General features: G+C 36.4%; 1 protein-coding gene across 3 annotated transcripts in view; it reads right to left on the bottom strand.

Moving 5' to 3' along the window:
• Positions 1 to 1,237: 1,237 nt before the first annotated feature.
• LOC130919141 (LIM/homeobox protein Lhx8) overlaps positions 1,238 to 21,458 on the bottom strand; it is a 29,810-nt gene continuing 9,589 nt past the window's right edge. For all 3 annotated transcript variants that reach the window (XM_057841604.1, XM_057841605.1, XM_057841603.1), the window contains 6 exons: positions 17,465 to 17,584; positions 17,173 to 17,294; positions 11,731 to 11,951; positions 11,546 to 11,649; positions 7,739 to 7,834; positions 1,238 to 2,019 (listed from right to left, as the gene is read on the bottom strand). In XM_057841604.1, coding sequence (XP_057697587.1) covers positions 1,792 to 2,019; positions 7,739 to 7,834; positions 11,546 to 11,649; positions 11,731 to 11,951; positions 17,173 to 17,294; positions 17,465 to 17,584 — 891 coding nt within the window. In that variant the 3' untranslated portion in view covers positions 1,238 to 1,791. The remainder of the gene's footprint in view (positions 2,020 to 7,738; positions 7,835 to 11,545; positions 11,650 to 11,730; positions 11,952 to 17,172; positions 17,295 to 17,464; positions 17,585 to 21,458) is intronic.

Below are 21,458 nucleotides of genomic sequence, written 5' to 3'. Positions count from 1 at the left end.
GACAGATGCGGCTTATATTCCAGTATGGCTAATCTATGAATACATTTTTGTGTAAAGTTTGGTGGGGGCGGCTTATAGTCAAGTGCGCCTTATAGTCTGAAAATTACGATAATTTTCAAAGCTAATTAGGGCTGGTGAAAGCGATACAGAAACACCCCCGCCAAATTACAAAAAAGGTGTTATTCAACTAGTTCTCAGTCGATATATCATCACAAATGTTATAAAAATATTTTATAACAGTTGAAAAGTTACCTAATGTTGCTTTACACAAGATTAATCATGTGAGATTAACTGCGATTAATCGCATTGTCATGCACACAATCTGATAATTAATTCAAAAGTAGTATTTAGCACCCTATTTTAAATGCATTTCCATATTTATGAAATATTCATTTATAATTATTCATTGGGAATAAGTTAATGCGCAGTTCAAATAATTGTGTTAAATAATGTGTGAGTTAACTCAGAGTTAACTTACCCAGCCTTAGTAAAAAGTTCACAGAAGTTCTGATTTCATGTTTTTCTATTATCATAATAAAATGTTTTGCAATGACTGAAGTGCACATTCTACTTTGTACCATAACCTGACACTTGGGTCAAAAATTGAATAATGCAACGAATCTTTCGACAAGCTGCAAAGATATTTTATAATTCTGATTAGAATTATGATTGTTCAAGATAGCTCAACAACGAATAAAGCTTGGAGTATAGGTTTGTCACATTAAACAGAAGAGGTGATTAAACTTTGGGTTTATTGAGTCAAAGGTCAGAAAAGGAATTTCGCAATACCTCAAGAATGAAGAGATTATCACAATTGCAGGATTTGTTTGTCATAGAACACTGGAGAAGTGATAAAATTTTGGGCTCGAGAGGTCAAAGGTCACAGAGATCCGAAAAGGAATTTCCACGGTAAATGATAACAGAGTCTCCTGTTCAACTAAAATTTGCAGCATAGGTGATATGAGAAGAGAAAGGGTCAAAGGTCAATAAGGTCAAAAAATTGGCAATGCTTTGTATTTGGCTGCTTAGGCGGAAGTCTGTTCTCTCAGACTGCTTGTCAAATTGTCCTTTTAAATTAATGCATGTTTTCTTAAAAGAAATTTTCTTTTTTGGGGGGGGTAAATATGTTTTAAAAAATTCAAGCTCTGGAAAACTGACTTTTTTCGAAAATGTCCTTAAAAAATGCAATTTGTTGAAAGTAATAAATTCTTTGCCCGATTTATCACACCTTTATGTTTGTGAAATTAAACATTTATTTACCTAAAAGACACTCCACATACACACAATAAATTACATTTGCAGACTTTCAGACGTTACATTTTCAATTGGTAAGATTTTTTTTTGAGTGGAAGTAATTTCCATCTTCACTATTTAAAAAATAATAAATTTTGAGCCTGGCTACATGAATCGAATTTCACTGCTTGCAAAAATCAGCTTTTTCCAAAAAATCTCATGATATGACTTCACAAAAGCATGACTAATTTTTTTCATTGCACCACTAGTTGTTAACAGCCTCCCTCTAGTGGTTAAACAAAAAAGTGCATTTCATTTACCAGCTGTTTGTTTTTCAAACTTTTGAAGTACCACTAGAGGGAGCACACTTACAGCTACATAGCTGTGTACTTACTCGCATACTTAACTCATTCAATGCCATTGACGGCGCTAGACGTCCAATTCATTTTGACGGGGAGTGGCGAATGAACGAAAAAAAGAAAAAGAAATGGATGTTTAGCGCCGTCAATTGCAGCCAGTGCGCTAAAATACTGCTTTAGTTGAAAAATAGCGTACTAGTCACTCGTAAAGAAGTTCATAAAAAGCCTGGTGCTCACTATCGATGAAGGAATGCAGCGCGGACAACATGGAGCCTTCCGAACCCCCGTAGGTGGTGTACTGCAACTCCTCGAGGGTGGGAGTGGGCGGGGCCAGACGGGCGGGCTGCAAGGAGGTCAGGGTTACACCCGACGTGTGATTGGGGCTCACATGTTTCTTGTGGCGGGCGCGGCAGTTTTGGAACCAAACCTGAAAATTATAATTATGAAGGTAACTATACTGTATCCTTATTATTGTTCTTATTATTAATGTGGGATGTTATTGCTACAATACTTTTTTTTCACCCAAAAGTTGGCACTTATCTTCCCCCACTTAACATTTGGGTTACATGCAGCACAGGTTCTCCAAGAAAATTCACTCATTTCCAAAGACACATTCAACCTAACACAATGACATTACTCATTCAAGTCACAGTGACAGAAGTGACCCAAAATCATATGCGAAGATTGAGGGGAGGCAGGTGGGGCAGTGCCCCCCCCCCCCAGTGGTAAAAAATGTCATTGCATGTAATTGACGTTCCTATGTATGAATTCAGAATAAAGACCAATCCGGTAAAATGTTGCCCATAAAAGTTGTAAAACAATAAAACAAACCAAAAAATGAATGAAATGAACAACAATCTGACAAAGTATTTCATAATGGGTCAAAATTATATAACCAGTGAGCTTGCGCACGCATGTGCCCATAGGCGGCTCTACTATTCAGGCAAAGTAGGCGATCGCCTTAGGCCCCCAACCAGTATGGGGCCCCCAACCAGTTGCCCTTGCCCCAACGAGCAAGGGCTTGGGCCACCGGAGCCAGCAGCACCTCCAACTATTCGTCATGTATAATTATGTCAGCATATCAAACAAACAAATAACAAAACAAAAAAGAAAGCCATTTGAATGCTGCATTTATATTATCTCTCCCCCATACACATACACTACAATGGACTGTTCCACGACGACGGACTGAGTATCAGTCGCTTAGCTTCATTTAGCGCCGTTTAGCTTCGCTTAGCTCTGTTTAGCATCGCTTAGCTCCGCTTAGCTGTTCGTTAGCTTCACTTAGCTCTCCCGCGTTTTTCACTCCACTAAGCTCGGTATTTTTACAGCTCACTTGCTACTTTGCACGTCGGCCATCGTTTATTTTGAACACATGAGCGAACGTGCTCTCCATGAGCGCCAAAGCGCAGTGAGGGAGAAGTTGAGAACAGGCCGCTAATGCCTTTTTTAAACTTTCATCTTCTTCTTCACACCGAACATAAAGTACACGACAGCACACCCTGTGGCGAAACAATGCAGTACAGTTCCAATCAGTCATACAATACTCAACAGCTGGTTAACAGCATTTGCTAACGAAAAAAAAATGTAAATCTATTAGTGACACCACAAGCAATGATAAAGAATGTTTTTTTTTACGGAGTGTAAAGCTTTCGGTTAGCGGTTTAGCGAACGTACCTCCGGTGAACATTTCAAAATAAAAGCACGCCATGTTCGTCATATAAATAACGATTTCTGGCGTTAATCCCACATACTTCGGAATTATTATTATAATATGTTGAGTAAATACAACAGAATACAGATTCTACACTAAGAATAGCTTTTAAATGACACTCTTAATGACAAATATGATTGGCAATGAATAATTATTATAATTATTATACTGCTATTATATATAGGAGTATACTATAATAATATTGCTAGAATTTTTTTTTTAAGAATTGTTTTGAATAATGTTGGCAAGGCAAAGTCAGTGTTCTGAATCTGTCTACTTTACATTCTTTTGCACTAGTAAATGCTATCAGCATTTAACCTCACTGTTTATTTGTGATTAATTATTGTTATTTACATTATTATTTGTATTTTAATAAAGAATTTAACTGTTCCAAAATGGTTTTGTGAATTAACAAGCTTCAACAAAAATGTCATTGCTAAATTAGTAAAAAAAAAAAAAAAACATTTTTTTTTAAAGAAAAGAAAATTATTAGTCGACTACTCGACTAAAACTAGTCGGCTGACTAATCAGGAGAAAATTTGTCGTATAGGACAGCCCTAGTGTTCCGGAACATTTTTCATCCACACCCTTCTCACCTTTTTAACCCCTGACCCATTAAGAGGGCCCCTGGATATGTTCGCCTTAGGCCCCAAAATTGCCAAGTCCGCCACTGCATGTGCCCATAGGTTAAAAGCAGCGAGTACTTACAAGTTTCATTTTTATTGTGCCTTTTTTTTTTTACATTTTCTTTGCCTCAAAATGTGTGTATTTTCCTATTTCCTATCTACTAGTACGTTCTTCCTGTATGTATTTGAACAAAACACTCTGGGTACTTTGGGGGTCAAATTTGCCTCTAGTGGGACATTTTGCAGGAGTAGTATATCTTGGCAGAACAAAAGTCCTTTGCTTTGCTTAGCCAAAACTATACCCGAGGAGGCAAAATGGATATTCGGAATTTCTTTAAACGTTTTCATGACTGGTGGTTCTACACAATGAAAGTGGTACAACTGGCAGGTTGTCATCAGAGAGATTGGTGGATATCCACGCGGAACGCACAAAACGGCGTCTGCTTCACTAGGTCAGAAAGAAAAATGCAGCTGGGAAACCTGTTTTTACAAACATGGGCTAGGCTAAAAACCAAGCATATACAGTGGGGCAAATAAGTATTTAGTCAACCACTAATTGTGCAAGTTCTCCCACTTGAAAATATTAGAGAGGCCTGTAATTGTCAACATGGGTAAACCTCAACCATGAAAGACAGAATGTGGGGGAAAAAAACAGAAAATCAAATTGTTGGATTTTTAAAGAATTTATTTGCAAATCATGGTGGAAAATAAGTATTTGGTCAATACCAATAGTTCATCTCAATACTTTGTTATGTACCCTTTGTTGGCAATAACGGAGGACAAACGTTTTCTGTAACTCTTCACAAGCTTTTCACACACTGTTGCTGGTATTTTGGCCCATTCCTCCATGCAGATCTCCTCTAGAGCTATGATGTTTTGGGGTCGTTGTTGGGCAACACGGACTTTCAACTCCCTCCTCACCCCGTGGCGTCAAAATCATAACAAGAACAGGGAGCAAAAATCCCAGAACCACACGGTGGGACCTAGAGAATGACCTACAGAGAGCTGGGACCACAGTAACAAAAGCTACTATCAGTAACACAATGCGCCGCCAGGGACTCAAATCCTGCACTGCCAGACGTGTCCCCCTGCTGAAGAAGCTGAAGAAAATACACGTCCAGGTCTGTCTGCGGTTCGCTAGAGAGCATTTGGATGATCCAGAAGAGGACTGAGAGAATGTGTTATGGTCAGATGCAACCAAGATAGAACTTTTTGGTAGAAACACAGGTCCTCGTATTTGGAGGAAAAAGAATACTGAATTGCACCATACCCACTGTGATGCATGGGGATGGAAACATCATGCTTTGGGGGTGTTTTTCTGCAAAGGGACCAGGACGACTGATCTGTGTAAAGGAAAGAATGAATGGGGCCATGTATCGAGAGATTTTGAGTGAAAATCTCCTTCCATCAGCAAGGGCATTGAAAATGAGACGTGGCTGGGTCTTTCAGCATGACAATGATCCCAATCACACAGCCAGGGCAACAAAGGAGTTGCTTCGTAAGAAGCATTTCAAGGTCCTGGAGTGGCCTAGCCTGTCTCCAGATCTCAACCCCATAGAAAATCTGTGGAGGGAGTTGAAAGTCCGTGTTGCCCAACGACAGCCCCAAAACATCACTGCTCTAGAGGAGATCTGCATGGAGGAATGGGCCAAAATACCAGCAACATTGTGTGAGAAGCTTCTGAAGAGTTACAGAAAACGTTTGGCCTCCATTATTGCCAACAAAGGGTACATAACATAGTATTGAGATGAACTTTTGGTATTGACCAAATACTTATTTTCCACCATGATTTGCAAATAAATTCTTTAAAAACCAAACAATGTGATTTTCAGTTTTTCCCCCCCACATGGTTGAGGTTTACCCATGTTGACAATTACAGGCATCTCTAATATTTTCAAGTGGGAGAATTTGCACAATTAGTGGTTGACTAAATATTTATTTGCCCCACTGTATCTTGCAAGTGAATGTTATTGCTGACATTGCGTTTTGGGGTCATCAACACAAAAGTCAAACTCCGCCAAAATTACCAGGAAGTGACACAGATTCGCCCCAAATCAAAAGGAACTGACACAAAAATCAACATGTACTTGTGAAATGCCCCAAAATTACCAGAAAAAGACCAGAAATCAACAGGAAGTGACAAGAGATCAATGGTAAGTGACTAGGAAATGAACTAAAATCAACAGGATGTGACCCAAAATCAACAAATACATGAAATCGAAATACCTCAAATCCAAAAGGAAAAAAATCAACAGGACGTGACAAAAGATCCACAACAATTGACCCAGAAATGCTCCAAAATCAATAGTAAGTGACCAAGGATGCATCAAAACCAACAGCAAGTGACAAGAGATCAATTGTAAGTGAGTATGAAATGCACCAAAATTAACAGAAAGTGGGCCAAAATTAACAAAATTAATGAAATAGAAATACCACAGATCTAATAGAAAAAGACCCAAAATCAACAGGACGTGACAAGAGATCAACAAGAAGTGACCCAAAAATGCTCTAAAGTCAACAGAACCCACCCAAAGTCAATTAGAAGTGACCCAAAATTGACCAAATTTTAGGTTTTTAGTGTTTTAATGTGTTCGTGTTCAATCGGCTTAATTTTGTTTGGACTTTTAGCACCACGCATTATTTTTTGTTTGTTTGTTTGTTTTAGAGCTGTCAAACGATTAAAATTTTTAATCGAGTTAATTACAGCTTAAAAATTAATTAATCGTAATTAATCGCAATTCAAACTATCTCTTAAATATGCTATATTTTTCTGTAAATTATTGTTAGAATGGAAAGAAAAGACACAAGATGGATATATACATTCAACATACGGTACATGAGTAGTGTATTTGTTTATTATAACAATAAATCAACAAGATGACATTACCATTATTAACATTCTGTTAAAGCGATCCATGGAGAGAAAGACTTGTAGTTCTTAAAAGATAAATGTTAGTACAAGTTATAGAAATTTTATATCAAAATCCCTCTTAATGTTTTCGTTTTAATAAAATTTGTAAAATTTTCAATTAAAAAATAAACTAGTAGCCCGCCATTGTTGATGTCAATAATTACACAATGCTCATGGGTGCTTAAGCCCATAAAATCAGTCGCACCCAAGCACCAGCAAAGGGCGACAAAACTCCAAAAAAACACAAGTAACAAGTTGGCATTGCACTGTGCTGTCATTTTAATCTGTTTGAGCGGGGCATGTGCGCTAATTGCGTCAAATATTTTAACGTGATTAATTTTTAAAAATAAATTACCGCCCGTTAACGCGATAATTTTGACAGCCCTAGTTTGTTTGTTTCTTTTTTTGTTTTTTCAAACTGTTATTTTATAGCACTTTCCCGCCTTTTATTTATCATGTATTATATTTTTCCTTGTTGTAAAGCAGTTTGACGACCTCTCAGGTTTTTGCAAAGGGCTATGTAAATAAAGTTAATTTTTGTAGTTGAAAATCGCTCTACATATGCCTCAAATTCAACAACGAAAAAAAAAGACCCACATAAAATGACAAGAGCGCAATAGGAAATTACCTAAAAATGCCCCAAAATCAACAGGAAGTGACCCCAGATCAACAGGAAACATAAAAAGATATTTAAATGCCCTAAAATAAATAGGAAGTGACTCAAAATCAACAGGATGTCACAAAAATGTCCAAAAAGCACCGGCAGTTTTTACCAGCCAGCATTAAAGACTTTCCACACAATTTCTCCAGCAATGGCATTTTCCAGTTAATATCATTATTAATAATTGAAAATACGGTACTTTATTATATTTGATTGTGTTTAGCACACGCTGACCTGAATGACTCTTCGACTGAGGCCCGTCTGCTCGGCGAGTTTCTGCAGTGTTTGAGCATCTGGGTTGTTGTCTTGTGCAAACTGCGCCTGCATCACCTGCACCAATTAAAAACAAACAAGAATCGAATCGAATCGAATCGAATCAAATCGAATAGAATAGAATAGAATAGAATAGCCTTTTATTGTCATTATACAGTTGTACAACTAAATTGTGGAGCATCTCCCTGTACAGTGCAGGATGAGTTAAAATCTCAAAAGTGAATTGCAAGTATGAAAGTATAACATCTAAATAAATTTAAGTATAAAATGCGTATGAGATCGTCCTATGTTCAGGCAGTGCAAATAATCGAAGTGAAGTAGCAGCAGTTTGACAGTGAAAGCAGTGAATATTGCACGTAAGTAAGTATTGCACATAGAATATGTGTGAATAAAAGTGAAGTAGCAGCAGTTTCACAGCGAAGGCACTGAATATTGCACATTAATAGTGCACGTGAGTATGTATTGCACATAGAATATGTGTGAATAGAAGTGAAGTAGCAGCCGTTTGACAGTGAAGGCATTGTATATTGCACGTTAATATTGCACAAACAAAAACAAAAATAATTACCATATTTTTCGGACTATATGTCGCAGTTTCTTTCATGGTTTGGCTGGGGGTGCGACTTATACTCGGGAGCGACTTATGTTTGAAATTATTAACACATTATTATATCATTTCACATGTTATTTTGGTGTTTTGGAGTGACACTGATGGTTTGGTAAACTTGTTAACATGTTCTTTATCCTATAGTTATCTGAATAATTCTTAAAAGCTATGTTACGTTAACATACCGGCCACGTTCGCATTTTATTGTTCATGCATCAGTTAACATTATCATACTGTACACTTATTCAGCATGTTGTTCTCAATTGTATTTTTTTTTTTATTTCAAATTGCCTTTCAAGATGACATATCTGTTCTATGTGTTGGATTTTATCAAGTAAATTTCCCCCAAAAATGCGACTTATAATCCGGTGCAACTTATAGATGTTTTTTTTCCTCTTTGTTGGGCATTTTATGGCTGGTGCGACTTACAGTCCGAAAAATACGGTGTATATATACACTCAACAACACAATGTATTTCTATTACAGTGGGAGAAATAAATAATAATCCCCATCGGTCTTGAAAGTTTAATACTAAGAAATAAATTAATCAACCTTCTTTCACAGTTCCTCTTCAATTTATTAGAATTTTTAAAATTATTTCATTGAAATTGTTTTATTTCATTGTTATTTTTTTTTCAGTTGTTTTTTTGATTTATTACCATTTCAATGATATTTTTCCCCATAAATGGATCCTTCAGTGAATTCATTCATTCATTTATTTTTTTTTTTTATTCAATTTTTTTTTTCTTCTCCCCCTAAGTACTGTATCTCCCGCTCTATAAGGCGCATCGGAGTGTAAGGTGCACAATGAATAGCCCATTTTAAAACTGTTTTCATATAAAGTATAGGGTGCACTGCATTATAAGGTATAGTAGTAGTGGTGGTGGTTGGGGTTGTGTGATGCATCCACTAGATAGAGCTGCGCGTAAGGGAATGTCATGCCCTAATTAACCAATATTGATCCATATATAAGACGCATTGGACTATAAGGCGCACTGTCGGTTTTGAGTAAATTGAAGGCTTCTAGGTGCATCTTATTGCGCGGAAAATACAGTACTTACACTGCTACTACAATTGTTAGGCAAATGGGGGTGACAAAATATTGTCCTGTGTGTCGCAAATGGCTGCAGGTTTGAAACCTCTGTTCTACTTACATTATAGCAATAAAAAATTACCGTAATTTCCCGAATATAACGCGCTTTTTTTTCCCCAAAATCAACTTGGAAAATCATGATGCGCATTATAAACGGGTACATGGATGGAGACAGAAATATATATATACAGTATATTACATATATATATACAAACCGATTTTCTTTTATTGACTCGGCCACGTTGTGCAGAAGAAACGTATGCGGCGACGCGTTGCCGACCATTACGGTACGTGACGTCACCATTTTGTTTCGGTAATACTTCACTCTAATCGGCCGAATGATTTCGTCTGTGTTAAATTCTGCTTTTTTCACTCTTCATAAAGCACAGAATTTAGTTTCTTGAACTCATTTGAGTCAACGTTTATTGCAGCTCCGCAAGTCGGACCATAACAAACGTAAGCACACACATTTCCTGTGTCCGGCAACTATATCTGTCCCTCGGGAAACTCAAACCCAAATAACAATAGTTCCTATTGTTACTGTCGTGTTGACAGCGATGAGCTCTCACAGATTTCCAACTCACGTTCTCACTTTCATTTTACCGTATCAATCCATGGAAGAAACATTTATTCATCATGATGAAACGAGCAAGTTATACAGCAGCCTTTAAAAGAAAAGTCACATCAGTTTTGTTTTCTCCTAGATTCTGGTAAGTTGGAGAAGTTGTCAAATCATATTATTACCGTAAATATTGTCTGTTTATGGTAATGTTTTGAACTACCAATGTGCTATGCTTGTGCTGTGTTTCACCAGTCAGTAAAATGACATTTGTGTATCTGTACACGAGCTCTGTTTTCTTGTATTCATCTATTTATTGGTGCTAAAATTAGGGTGCGCGTTATAAACGGCTACAATAATTTTCCCTAGATTTTACAAGTAAATTTGGGGTGCGCGTTATACACGGGTGCGCCTTATATTCGGGAAATGACGGTACCAGTTAGAAAAAAAACATAATTTGTGCATGAAAATTAAAAAATATATATGACGGAAAACAAAGACAAGACTGAAAAAGCAGTTTCTGCTCTTGCACTCCTCTTTAAAATAAACTGCTGTATTTTAAGCCAAAACAACTGTTGTGTTTGATAGAACAATATGTCTATAAGCTGCCATAGCAGATTCATGGCGCATTAAGCCCCCGAACTATTTTTAATTTGTCCGTTTTACCCTGAAAACTCCCGTTTACAGACGTCGCGCAACCGCTTTTGTTTCAACCTAGCCATAAAACGAAGGTAATTAATTATATTTATTATTTAAAATGTTTGTCATTTTAAGCTTAGAATCATGTATTAATGTCTAATACTTCGTTTTAAAAAAAGGACTTAAAATAATTATTCACTCGCATGTTTTAAACTTTTAAACAAATTACGTCACAATGAAAAAAATGGTGTCTGTAAAAAAGTCACGGATACTTACCTCGTAACTATCGCTGAATTCTTTTTTGTTTCTGTCTCATTTTTACGATATGTTAGAGGATAAATAATTGATGCAAATAAAGAAAAATTGGAGTAAAAAAACATTTAAAAGATAAATATATGAAAAAGAAAATCTCGACCACTCCTTGATGTCTGCGATTTCTGCTTGTGACCCTTGTTATAATTTCCATGTTTCACCCATAAAATTCCCCCAAAAATCCAGCTGTGGCCATTCACAGCTGTGTCTTGACACTTAGTGATACATGCTACATGCAGTTTTTGGATCGAAAAAAAGTGCGCAATAATATCTCGTTAAAGTCATGGCGTTTGTAATTCTGCTCTCGTGTGCTCTCACTTCCAGATAAGGTTTTGCTGTTTAATTTTTTTTTTTTGTGGTAAAAATGACCAGTTCAAAATTTTTGCTTCCCCGAGAAAATTGAGATTTTCAGCTTTCCGATGATGTATCACATGAGCATATCGGACAATTTTTAAAGTTGGCTAAATTGGGGGTCTCAGAGAAGAACTTCAAGTCACCTGAGTGTTTTCCGCCATATATATATATGTTGGTTATATTTATCATTTTGAGAATTCCAACCTGCAACTGGTCAGCAGTGAAGCTGGTCCTGGCTCTTTTGGAGGGTTTGGGCTGGTTCATTTCCTGTTCGGTGGGCACCGCGCCCTCCATATTTACACTGCTGTCTGCCATGAGAATCACAAGAAATTCCACATTCGCACCAAATTGCAAATCAAGCCGGACTCTTTGAAAATGAGCGTTTCAACCTTTGTCTGCCGCCCTCTTGAGCTTGTCCAGCACGCAGTCGTAGTGGACCCTGCAGAGCACCTTTTCGTCTACCAGGGCGAACTCTTCTCCGGTAGACAGCTGCCTCTTGCACGAAAAGCAGGCAAAGCACGCCAAGTGGTACGCGTTGCCCTTGGCGCGACGCACCCAGTCGGTAGCGTGGATGTGGCGGCCGCAGCACGCACACCATGTCCCGAACCTTCTGCGTGGCAAGGGAGGGGGAGTGACAAATATGACCCGTAATCTGTACAATTCATTATTCAAGAGATGCTCTCAATATTGTTCAAATTAACAGAGGTAGCAAAGCACTACATGAAGTTAGCATTATTTAGCCAAACTAGTCACAAAGCATTCATACATATGACATTTTCTGATTCTATAGTTTCCAGCAGTTCCTCAGTTTAATTGATGTTAACAGTAGAAAACACAAACAATAGGACACATCTCTCGAAGCAGCTTCCTACTCGAGTTTTGCAGGTTAGCAAGGTTACACAGTTTAATGTTATGCTAACTGATGCAGTTCAGACTTTTGGTAGCAAAATTAGTGATGTGTTTCCCACCTCCACAACATTGGTGTCTTTTTACTGTGGTAGAAAAACACTAGGTAAAGTTAGCTTATTTAGCTAAATTAGTCACACAGCATTCATACATATTATGTAAAAACACATAATACAACGACTTTAATCTCGTAATATTACAACTTTTTTTCTCGTATTATTACGACTTTAATCTTGTAATGTTACATAAAGTTATATAACATTACAACTTTTTATCTCGTAATAATACTATAATAATAATAAAAAAGTAATTTAGCAAGGGTGTAGGTTTGCCTAGAGACGGTAGGGACATAACACTAGCAACTTTTTAGGATGCTGTTTTCCGAAATTTCCGGGTTCGCGGTGAGTCAGTAACAAGCATACTTTTGCTCAATAGACGATGTTTATTGATAAGAAAATGCAGAATAAATGAGATTTATTGATTACAATCCCACAATAGCAAGCAAACAAGCATAACAAACGCTAACGATGACGCTAGATTTGAGTTTGTCAATCCCAGAATCCCCGCGTTACCATTACAGCACAACAAGATGTCCCTTAGCAATGAAAATCGCTTACCGTGACAAATGAGCGGGAAGCCAACACTCCGCGGGGCGCGTCCCTACAAAAACCAGACATTTCCGGGTGACCCATGAAGTCCGCTGGTGGATTAGACGTAATGATCGCCCAGTTTTGTCCTTTTGCCGCTTTACCGGAGTGTTGGCTTCCCACTCATTTTTCACAGTAAGCGATTTTCATTGCTAAGGGACCCATCTTGTTGTGCTGTAACGGTAACGCGGGGATTCTGGGATTGACAAACTCAAATCTAGCGTCATCGTTAGTGTTTGTCACGCTTGTTTGCTTGCTCTTGTGGGATTGTAATCAATAAATTTAATTCATTCTGCATTTTCTAATCAATAAACATAGTCTATTGAGCAAAAGTGTGCTTGTTACCGACTCACCGCGAACCCAGAAATTTCAGAAAACAGATGCTCAAATTGTCCCCACCAACTTTTAAGCAACCTTATATGCATTATATAATGAGTTCAGTTATATAGGTCATTTAGATTGTCTTCCCATATGTTGTAAGGATAGAATTGACCCTACCATTATTAAGTGAATTATTTTCATTATGTTCGAACTTACATTTACCCCTTTTTACTCGCTGAATGTGCCGGTCCATTTTCACTCTCACACAGCTCCAACAAATACAGTACATGTCAACAACATGCTGCCTCCTACGCCCCATTCGAAGATGAGGAATATTAGAAGTTTTTTTTCGGCCAGCAGCAGCCACAGTAAGTAATTTAAAAAGACGCCAATATCGTGGAGGTGGGAAACACACAACTAATTTAGCTACCGAAAGTCTGACCTACATCAGAGTTAGCATAACATTAAACTGTGTGAACTTGCTAACCTGCAAAACTCGAGTAGGAAGCTGCTTAGAGAGAATTGTCCTACTGTTTGTGTTTTCTACTGTTAACATTAATTAAACTGAGGAATTGCTGGAAACTATAGAAACAGAAAAACATGAGCAAGAAGCTTCTTAGAGAGAGGGGGGGGCTACATAACCTCATATGTTGCTCACACAACACAACATACACAAAACATAATCATAATTAACTGTATTTACATTTTTAAAAAGATTAAAAATTGAGGGGGGAGGGGGTGGATGCCACAAGCACTAGCATTGCGATCGACTTGTCGATCGTGATCAACGTAATGAGCACCCCTGAGTTATCATTTAATTGGGTTCATACTGTATTCATTAGAATATCTGTCTAGAATGGCTCTGCCATATTGCTTTAGCCTTTAAATGTCTGTGCTGAATTATCATCACACACTAAACTAACTTGTGGCATTAGCATAGCGTTAGCATTAGCATTTAGCACGGCGACTCGGTGAGTGTCTTCTTAAACTCTTGGGAAACTTTTCGTGGCTTCCAGGTAAGTTTAATTAATTGCAAATAATGTAATGTTTCCCTGCTGAGTGTGTATTACCATCATGAAGATGTTGATGTCCCTGTAGACTCTACAATTACAGTGCCCTCTATAATTATTGGCACCCCTGGTTAAGATGTGTTTTTTAGCGTCTAATATTTTTTTTTAATTCAAATAATATGGGACCTTAATGGAAAAAAAGAGAAAAATCCACCCTTCAATACAAGTGCATTTATTCAGTGGGGGAAAAAATCCCACATAAAGAAATCATTATTTGACATCAAATAATGTGTGTCACAATTATTAGCACCCCTGGTGTTAATGCTGTCTACACGCCAACAAACTGTTTGGGGGCATCCACGGAGAAAACCTTTCCTCACTCACAATCATAAACGCAAACGTCTGGAGTTTGCCAGGCGGTATTGGGGCTTCAACTGGGACCATGTGCTTTGGTCAGATGAGACCAAGATTGAGCTTTTTGGCAACAAACACTACAAGTGGGTCTGGCGTGCCACGAAAGATGCGCATGCTGAAAAGCACCTCATATCCACTGTGAAGTATAGGGGTGGGTCAGTGATGCTGTGGGGCTGTTTCGCTTCCAAAGGCTCAGGGAATCTTGTTAGGGTGCATGGCATCATGAATGCTTTGAAATACCAGGACATTTTAAATCAAAATTTGTTGCCCTCTGCCCGAAAGCTGAAGATGGGTCGTCACTGGGTCTTTCAGCAAGACAATGACCCTAAACATATGGCCAAATCTACACAGAAATGGTTCACCAGGACCAAAATTAAGCTCCTCCCATGGCCATCTCAGTCCCCAGACCTTGTTTTGTTGGCAAAAGGGGGTTGTACAAAGTATTAACACCAGGGGTGCGAATAATTGTGACACAAATTATTTGATGTCAAATAATTATTTCTTTATGTGGGATTTTTTCCCCACTGAATAAATGCACTTGTATTGAAGGTTGGATTTTTCTCTTTTTTTCCATTAAGGTCCCATATTATTTGAATAAAAAAAAAATATATTAGAAGCTAAAAAACACATCTTAACCAGGGGTGCCAATAATTATGGAGGGCACTGTATGTGCTCGTCTGTCAATGTTCGTTCGAAATTTTGGAAACCTTTTATTTATTCCTTTATTTATTCATTCAATGACTAAAACCTTTAAAGTTTATAGACGAAAACATTTTGAGAATTGACAAGAAAAACTAGAGGAAATTTGTCCGAGTTTTAGTTCACTAAAGCTAGGCGAAGACAAACAAATTTCCAAATAACTAAAATATGACTAAGAAAAATAAGTATTTTCGTCCAAAAGACTACGACAAAAATTATAAGGTCTGCTAAAAACAACACTGCCCAACACAGAACATCTTGTAACTAGGGTTGTCAAACGATTAAAATTTTTAATTGAGTTAATTACGGTTTAAAAATTAATTAATCGTAATTAATCGCAATTAATCGCAATTCAAACGATCTATAAAATATGCCATATTTTTCTGTAAATTATTGTTGGAATGGAAAGATAAGACACAAGATGGATATATACATTTAACATACGGTACCTAAGAACTATTTGTTTATTATAACAATAAATCAACAAGATGGCATTAACATTATTAACATTCTGTTAAAGCGATCCATGGATAGAGAGACTTGTAGTTCTTAAAAGAAAAATGTTAGTACAAGTCAGAGAAATTTTATATTAAAACCCCTCTTAATGTTTTCGTTTTAATAAAATTTGTACAATTTTCAATCAAAAAATAAACTAGTAGCCCGCCATTGTTGATGTCAATAATTACTTATACAATGCTCATGGATGCTGAAGCCTATAAAATCAGTCGCAACCAAGCGCCAGCAGAGGGCGGCAAAACTCCATAAAACACAACAAGTGAGCGTTTCACTGTGTACTGTCATTTAAATCTCTCTGAGCGGGGCATCTGCGTTAATTGCGTCAAATATTTTAACGTGATGAATTTTTTAAAAATTTAACGCCCGTTAACGCGATAATTTTGACAGCCCTACTTGTAACGTTACCCTAACAAATTACCCATCAACTTTTGCGGAAGAAACAGACCAATAAGAACAGCCTCATACCTCCCAGCATGCATTGTGGCGCTCAGTATGTAAATACCATTAAAAGTTGTGGGCTAATTATTTCTTCAGTTACTGTCCCAGTTGTTTCATTACTTGCTAGTTATGCTGTTTAGTTTGTTGTTATGTTATCATTTCAATTTTGTGATGACACACTTATACTCCAGAGTAGGGCTGCAGCTATCGATTATTTTAGTAGTCGATTAATCGATGAACTAGTTAGTTCGAATAATCGAGTAATCGGATAAGGAACATAAAAAATGTAAATACCTGACCTGAACCTCAAACGGTATCAAAAAATAAATAATTGTGGATATATGTACAACAAAAAAACAAATGGCTAACCTACATAACAAAATTCCGCTATCTTAAATGTTTTAAAATGCCAATTTTTTTTTTTTTTTTTAAACAATACTCTTAACAAATAGTTCAAACACATATTCCCATAAAAACAACGGGTAAATATACCTTTAAACTAAATTACAAATGCATAAAAAAAAAGAAAAGTTAGCTCAAGCAAAAACTTAGCTTATGTTGGTCTTTACAGGGAGCAGCTGGATTCAGCCATGTGAAATTAGGTGGACTAGAGGGCAGCATATCCACCCAAATTAATCAAATTAAATGCAAACACTTTCAAAGCAAACCATTACAACGCCACTTTAATAAACGAATACTCGAAGCAGCAAAATTTAATCCGAATATTTTTTTTCTAATCGAATACTCGAGTTAATCGATTAATCGTTCCAGCACTACTCCGGAGTATAAGTTGCATCCCCTGCCAAACTCTGAATAGAAAAAAAGCAACTTATAGTCCGAAAAATACAGTATTTACGACATTATTTTCTCAAAATTCTACCTGAAGTAATCCATTTTGCAGAAGACCTCCTTGTCCTTAATGTAGCAACTGGTGTGGCCTCCTAGCGCAGCCCGGCAAACGCTGCAGCAGAGGCAGCGCACGTGCCACGACAGGTCGCTCACCTGCCGGGCATACAAACACACACACACTCGGTGAATACTGTTTATTTCCTCTTGAGGCCTGTGAGGCATGAATACCTGCATGCGGGCAAACCACAATTTTCCAAAGCTGAAAAAAAATACACTTCACTCTGCACATCATGCATGATCCGCGATAATAATGGAAAAAGAACCTTCAATAAATATTTATCGATGATTTCTTGATTGCAGCTGGCACACACGCTGGTAGTCAAAAGAGGCTCAGCCGACATCGTTTGCAGGCTCGACCCGATGTCTTCATCGGCAACCTCCACCTGGACAAAAAAAAATATTTTCAATTAATTGTTATTTATTATCTATTTGTTTTCTCTTTGGACAATCAAATTTTAGGGAAACAAAATGCATTTTTCCAAAATAATCCTATGCAGATATTCTCTTCAGATAAAATTTGAATTAAAAAAAATCTAGATTATTATAAGTGACGTAATTTAAAAAAAAAAAAAAAAAATGAATGACGGCAATCCAATTTTTTTTCTATCAATTGTTTTTTGATGTGTAATACTTGATAAAATATGCATGAAAAATATATAGCATTATTAGTTTAATGACCTATTTTGATGTTCATATAAAAAAAGTTGCTTAATTTGAAAAAGAAAATACCTAATTGATTGAGTTTGTTCGTATTTTCATGGCAAATTTAAAAAATAGTAATTATAACAAATGCATCATTTCAATTAAAGACATTAATGTATTAACATTAAAAAACATATTCAAATTGAACTATGTATACTTCATAGTACTCCAAAATGCTAGCAATTCTTAGTCTTTTTTTATGCAATTTCAGCATTTTTATCCATTTGCGAGAATTTTCTTGGTTTATCATATTATCGCTAGAAGTCCCAGAGAATTCTTGTACTCCTAATAGTCCCAAGCAATGGCCAATTTGGCCTCTACCCCGGAAAAACCCAGAGGTGGCCAAAATCGAAAGTCGTCCGACAGACAAGAGCCATTCATATATGGGTATATTAGGAGTATTTGTCTTGGGGAAAGGCCGATTCGGCCTTTGCTGGGTTTTCTCGTGTTATAAACATAGAGCAGTCATTGCATGTAATTGAATTTCGTATATATGATTTTAAAAAAGTTTTCCGGTAAAATATTGTCTATAAAAGTTGTAAAGCAATAAAACAAACAACAAAAATGACTGAACAAAAAAATATTTTTTATAATGCGTCAAAATCATTTATTGAACAGATCATATGACTAGCACCTTAGACTGTCATTTGCTTTGCTTAGCCAAAACCCTTGGGGGACTAAAGAGGTGTTCTGCCAAATTTTGCCCCCTTATGATATTTTTTCTCCCAAAGCTGTTGTGGCGGTAAATAAGCCCTCTTTTACATTCAGTTTGACTCTCCGGTGCTAAATATAGCAGGTAACATTGTAAACATACAGTGGGGCAAATAAGTATTTAGTCAACCACTAATTGTGCAAGTTCTCCCACTTGAAAATATTAGAGAAGCCTGTAATTGTCAACATGGGTAAACCTCTACCATGAGAGACAGAATATGGGGAAAAAACTCAGAAAATCACATTGTTTGATTTTTAAAGAATTTATTTGCAAATCATGGTGGAAAATAAGTATTTGGTCTATACCAAAAGTTCATCTCAATACTTTGTTATGTCCCCTTTGCAATAACGGAGGCCAAACGTTTTCTGTAACGCTTCACAAGCTTCAACACAAAGTCCGTGTTGCCCAACGACAGCCCCAAAACATCACTGCTCTAGAGGAGATCTACATGGAGGAACGGGCCAAAATACCAGCAACAGTGTGTGAAAAGCTTGTGAAGAGTTACAGAAAACGTTTGGCCTCCGTTAATGCCAACAAAGGGTACATAACAAAGTATTGAGATGAACTTTTGGTATTGACCAAATACTTATTTTCCACCATGATTTGCAAATAAATTCTTTAAAAATCAAACAATGTGATTTTCTGGTTTTTTTCTCCACATTCTGTCTCTCATGGTTGAGATTTAACCATGTTGACAAATACAGGCCTCTCTAATATTTTCAAGTGGGAGAACTTGCACAATTAGTGGTTGACTAAATACTTATTTGCCCCACTGTATATGTTCAACACAAATATGGCATAAATTAATGCTTAACTACACGGCGAACAGTGAGAGAGCGGCGTGCAGTTGTTGTTGTGTAGCTAACATGGCAGGATGTGTCTGAGGAGAATTTTGCTACATGTCCGTTCATGATCAAACATAAGTAAATATTCCTTTATTTAAAGAAAGTTTGTAGTGTTTACATTTTAACTGCTGTATTTGCGGCCATTTTTTAACACAAAGTTGCAATTGGGGTGCAAAATTTGACAGAACACCGACGGTCGTACCATATTCAAAGCATGACCATCTTGGCGAAAAGTCTAGCTGTCCTCAGCAGCCTGATTTAAAATTCGCCTAAAAAAATGATGGGGAAAAAAAAAAAAAAAAAACGCTCATTTTGAACTTATTATTAAAAATATTCTTGTAAATTAATTTTATTGCAGACAATGCGTTTCAGGTTTGTCAACATATTGTGCCCCCCCCCCTCCGCCCCCATAGTGAAACTCTATGACATGTTTTTTCAATAATTAATATTCAATCACGCAGGTGAAAGAAAAACAGAAATATCTACATCCATCCATCCATCCATCCATCCGTTATTGTCAACCGTCCTGTTACGTCAACGGGTCAAATTGAGCCCTTTTGAATTTTAACTAGGGCTGTCAAAATATCGCGTTAAAGGGCGGTAATTAATTTTTTAAATTAATTACGTTAAAATATTTGACGCAATTAACACACAAATGCCCCGTTCAAACAGATTAAAATGACAGCTAAGTGAAATTGTGTACTTGTTGTGTTTTTCAGAGTTTTATCGCCCTCTGCTGGCGCTTGGGTGCGACTGATTTTATAGGCTTCAGCACCCATGAGCATTGTGTAAGTAATTATTTACATCAACAATGGCGGGCTACTAGTTTATTTTTTGATTGAAAACGAAAACATTAAGAGGAGTTTTAATATAAAATTTCTATAACTTGTACTAACATTTATCTTTTAAGAACTACAAGCCTTTCTATCCATGGATCGCTTTAACAGAATGTTAATAATGGTAATGCCATCTTGATTTATTGTTATAATAAACAAATACAGTACTTATGTACCATATGTTGAATGTATATATCCATCTTGTGTCTTATCTTTCCATTCCAATAATAATTTACAGAAAAATATGGCATATTTTATGGATGGTTTGAATTGCGATTAATTAATTTTTAAGCTGTAATTAACTCGATTAAAAATTTTAATCGTTTGACACCCCTAATTTTAACACATCTTTGAGAGTGAAATTGCAATTTGTGATGTTTTTTTCATTTGGATGTTTACCCACAGAGGTCAAATAGACCCGTTTTTTTCCTATTTTAAACAGTCTTAATTTTTAACTATGAAACATTTAAACACATATTTTAAGTTATATTTAAGTTATTTTATTTTAAGATATTTAGTCATAGAGGTTGATTTGACCCATCTTTTCATGAAAAAATAAAATTTGTATTTTGGGGTATTTAATGTGTGTTGCTTGGTTTATTGAGGGTTAGTGGCACATGCTTACGATTAGATTAAAATTTTTAATAATTTAGTTTCTAACATGTCTATCGCCGTCAGTGGCAGCCAATTTTTATATAGTTTTTGGACACTTGCACATTCCTTGAATCAAACTGACACAACAAAATTACAGATAACGAGCGAGTTAAAATTTGTAATTAAAAAAATGTGGACAAATTGTATAATTGGCTGAAAATATTAGATGTAACATCTAGTTTCTGTATGTACTGTAGATTAGGGAGTGCCTAGTGCAGTTTTATCCTGTTTTCAGTAAACCTTTTAAGTTATACATTTCAATTGCCTTTAGATAAATTCAATTTATGAATATTAATGCACTTTTATGTTGTTTTGAATGCATCCGAAGATCACACGTTTTGAAAATGTTGCCTTTTGTCTTGTAAAATTGTTGAGTATTATTGTATTGTAAATGAGTCATATTTTGAAGTATTTGTGTATAATTACAGGTAATGTCAACGTACTAAGCTTCAAAATTATCGCTGATAAATCCATAATTCAAAATGCTTGCATATTCAGAGACATATCA

This window comes from Corythoichthys intestinalis, chromosome 7 (assembly GCF_030265065.1).
Source record: "Corythoichthys intestinalis isolate RoL2023-P3 chromosome 7, ASM3026506v1, whole genome shotgun sequence".
Lineage (NCBI taxonomy): Eukaryota > Metazoa > Chordata > Actinopteri > Syngnathiformes > Syngnathidae > Corythoichthys > Corythoichthys intestinalis.
The sequence above is the reverse complement of the archived record's forward strand: the minus strand, read 5'-3'. Positions and strand labels throughout refer to the sequence as shown.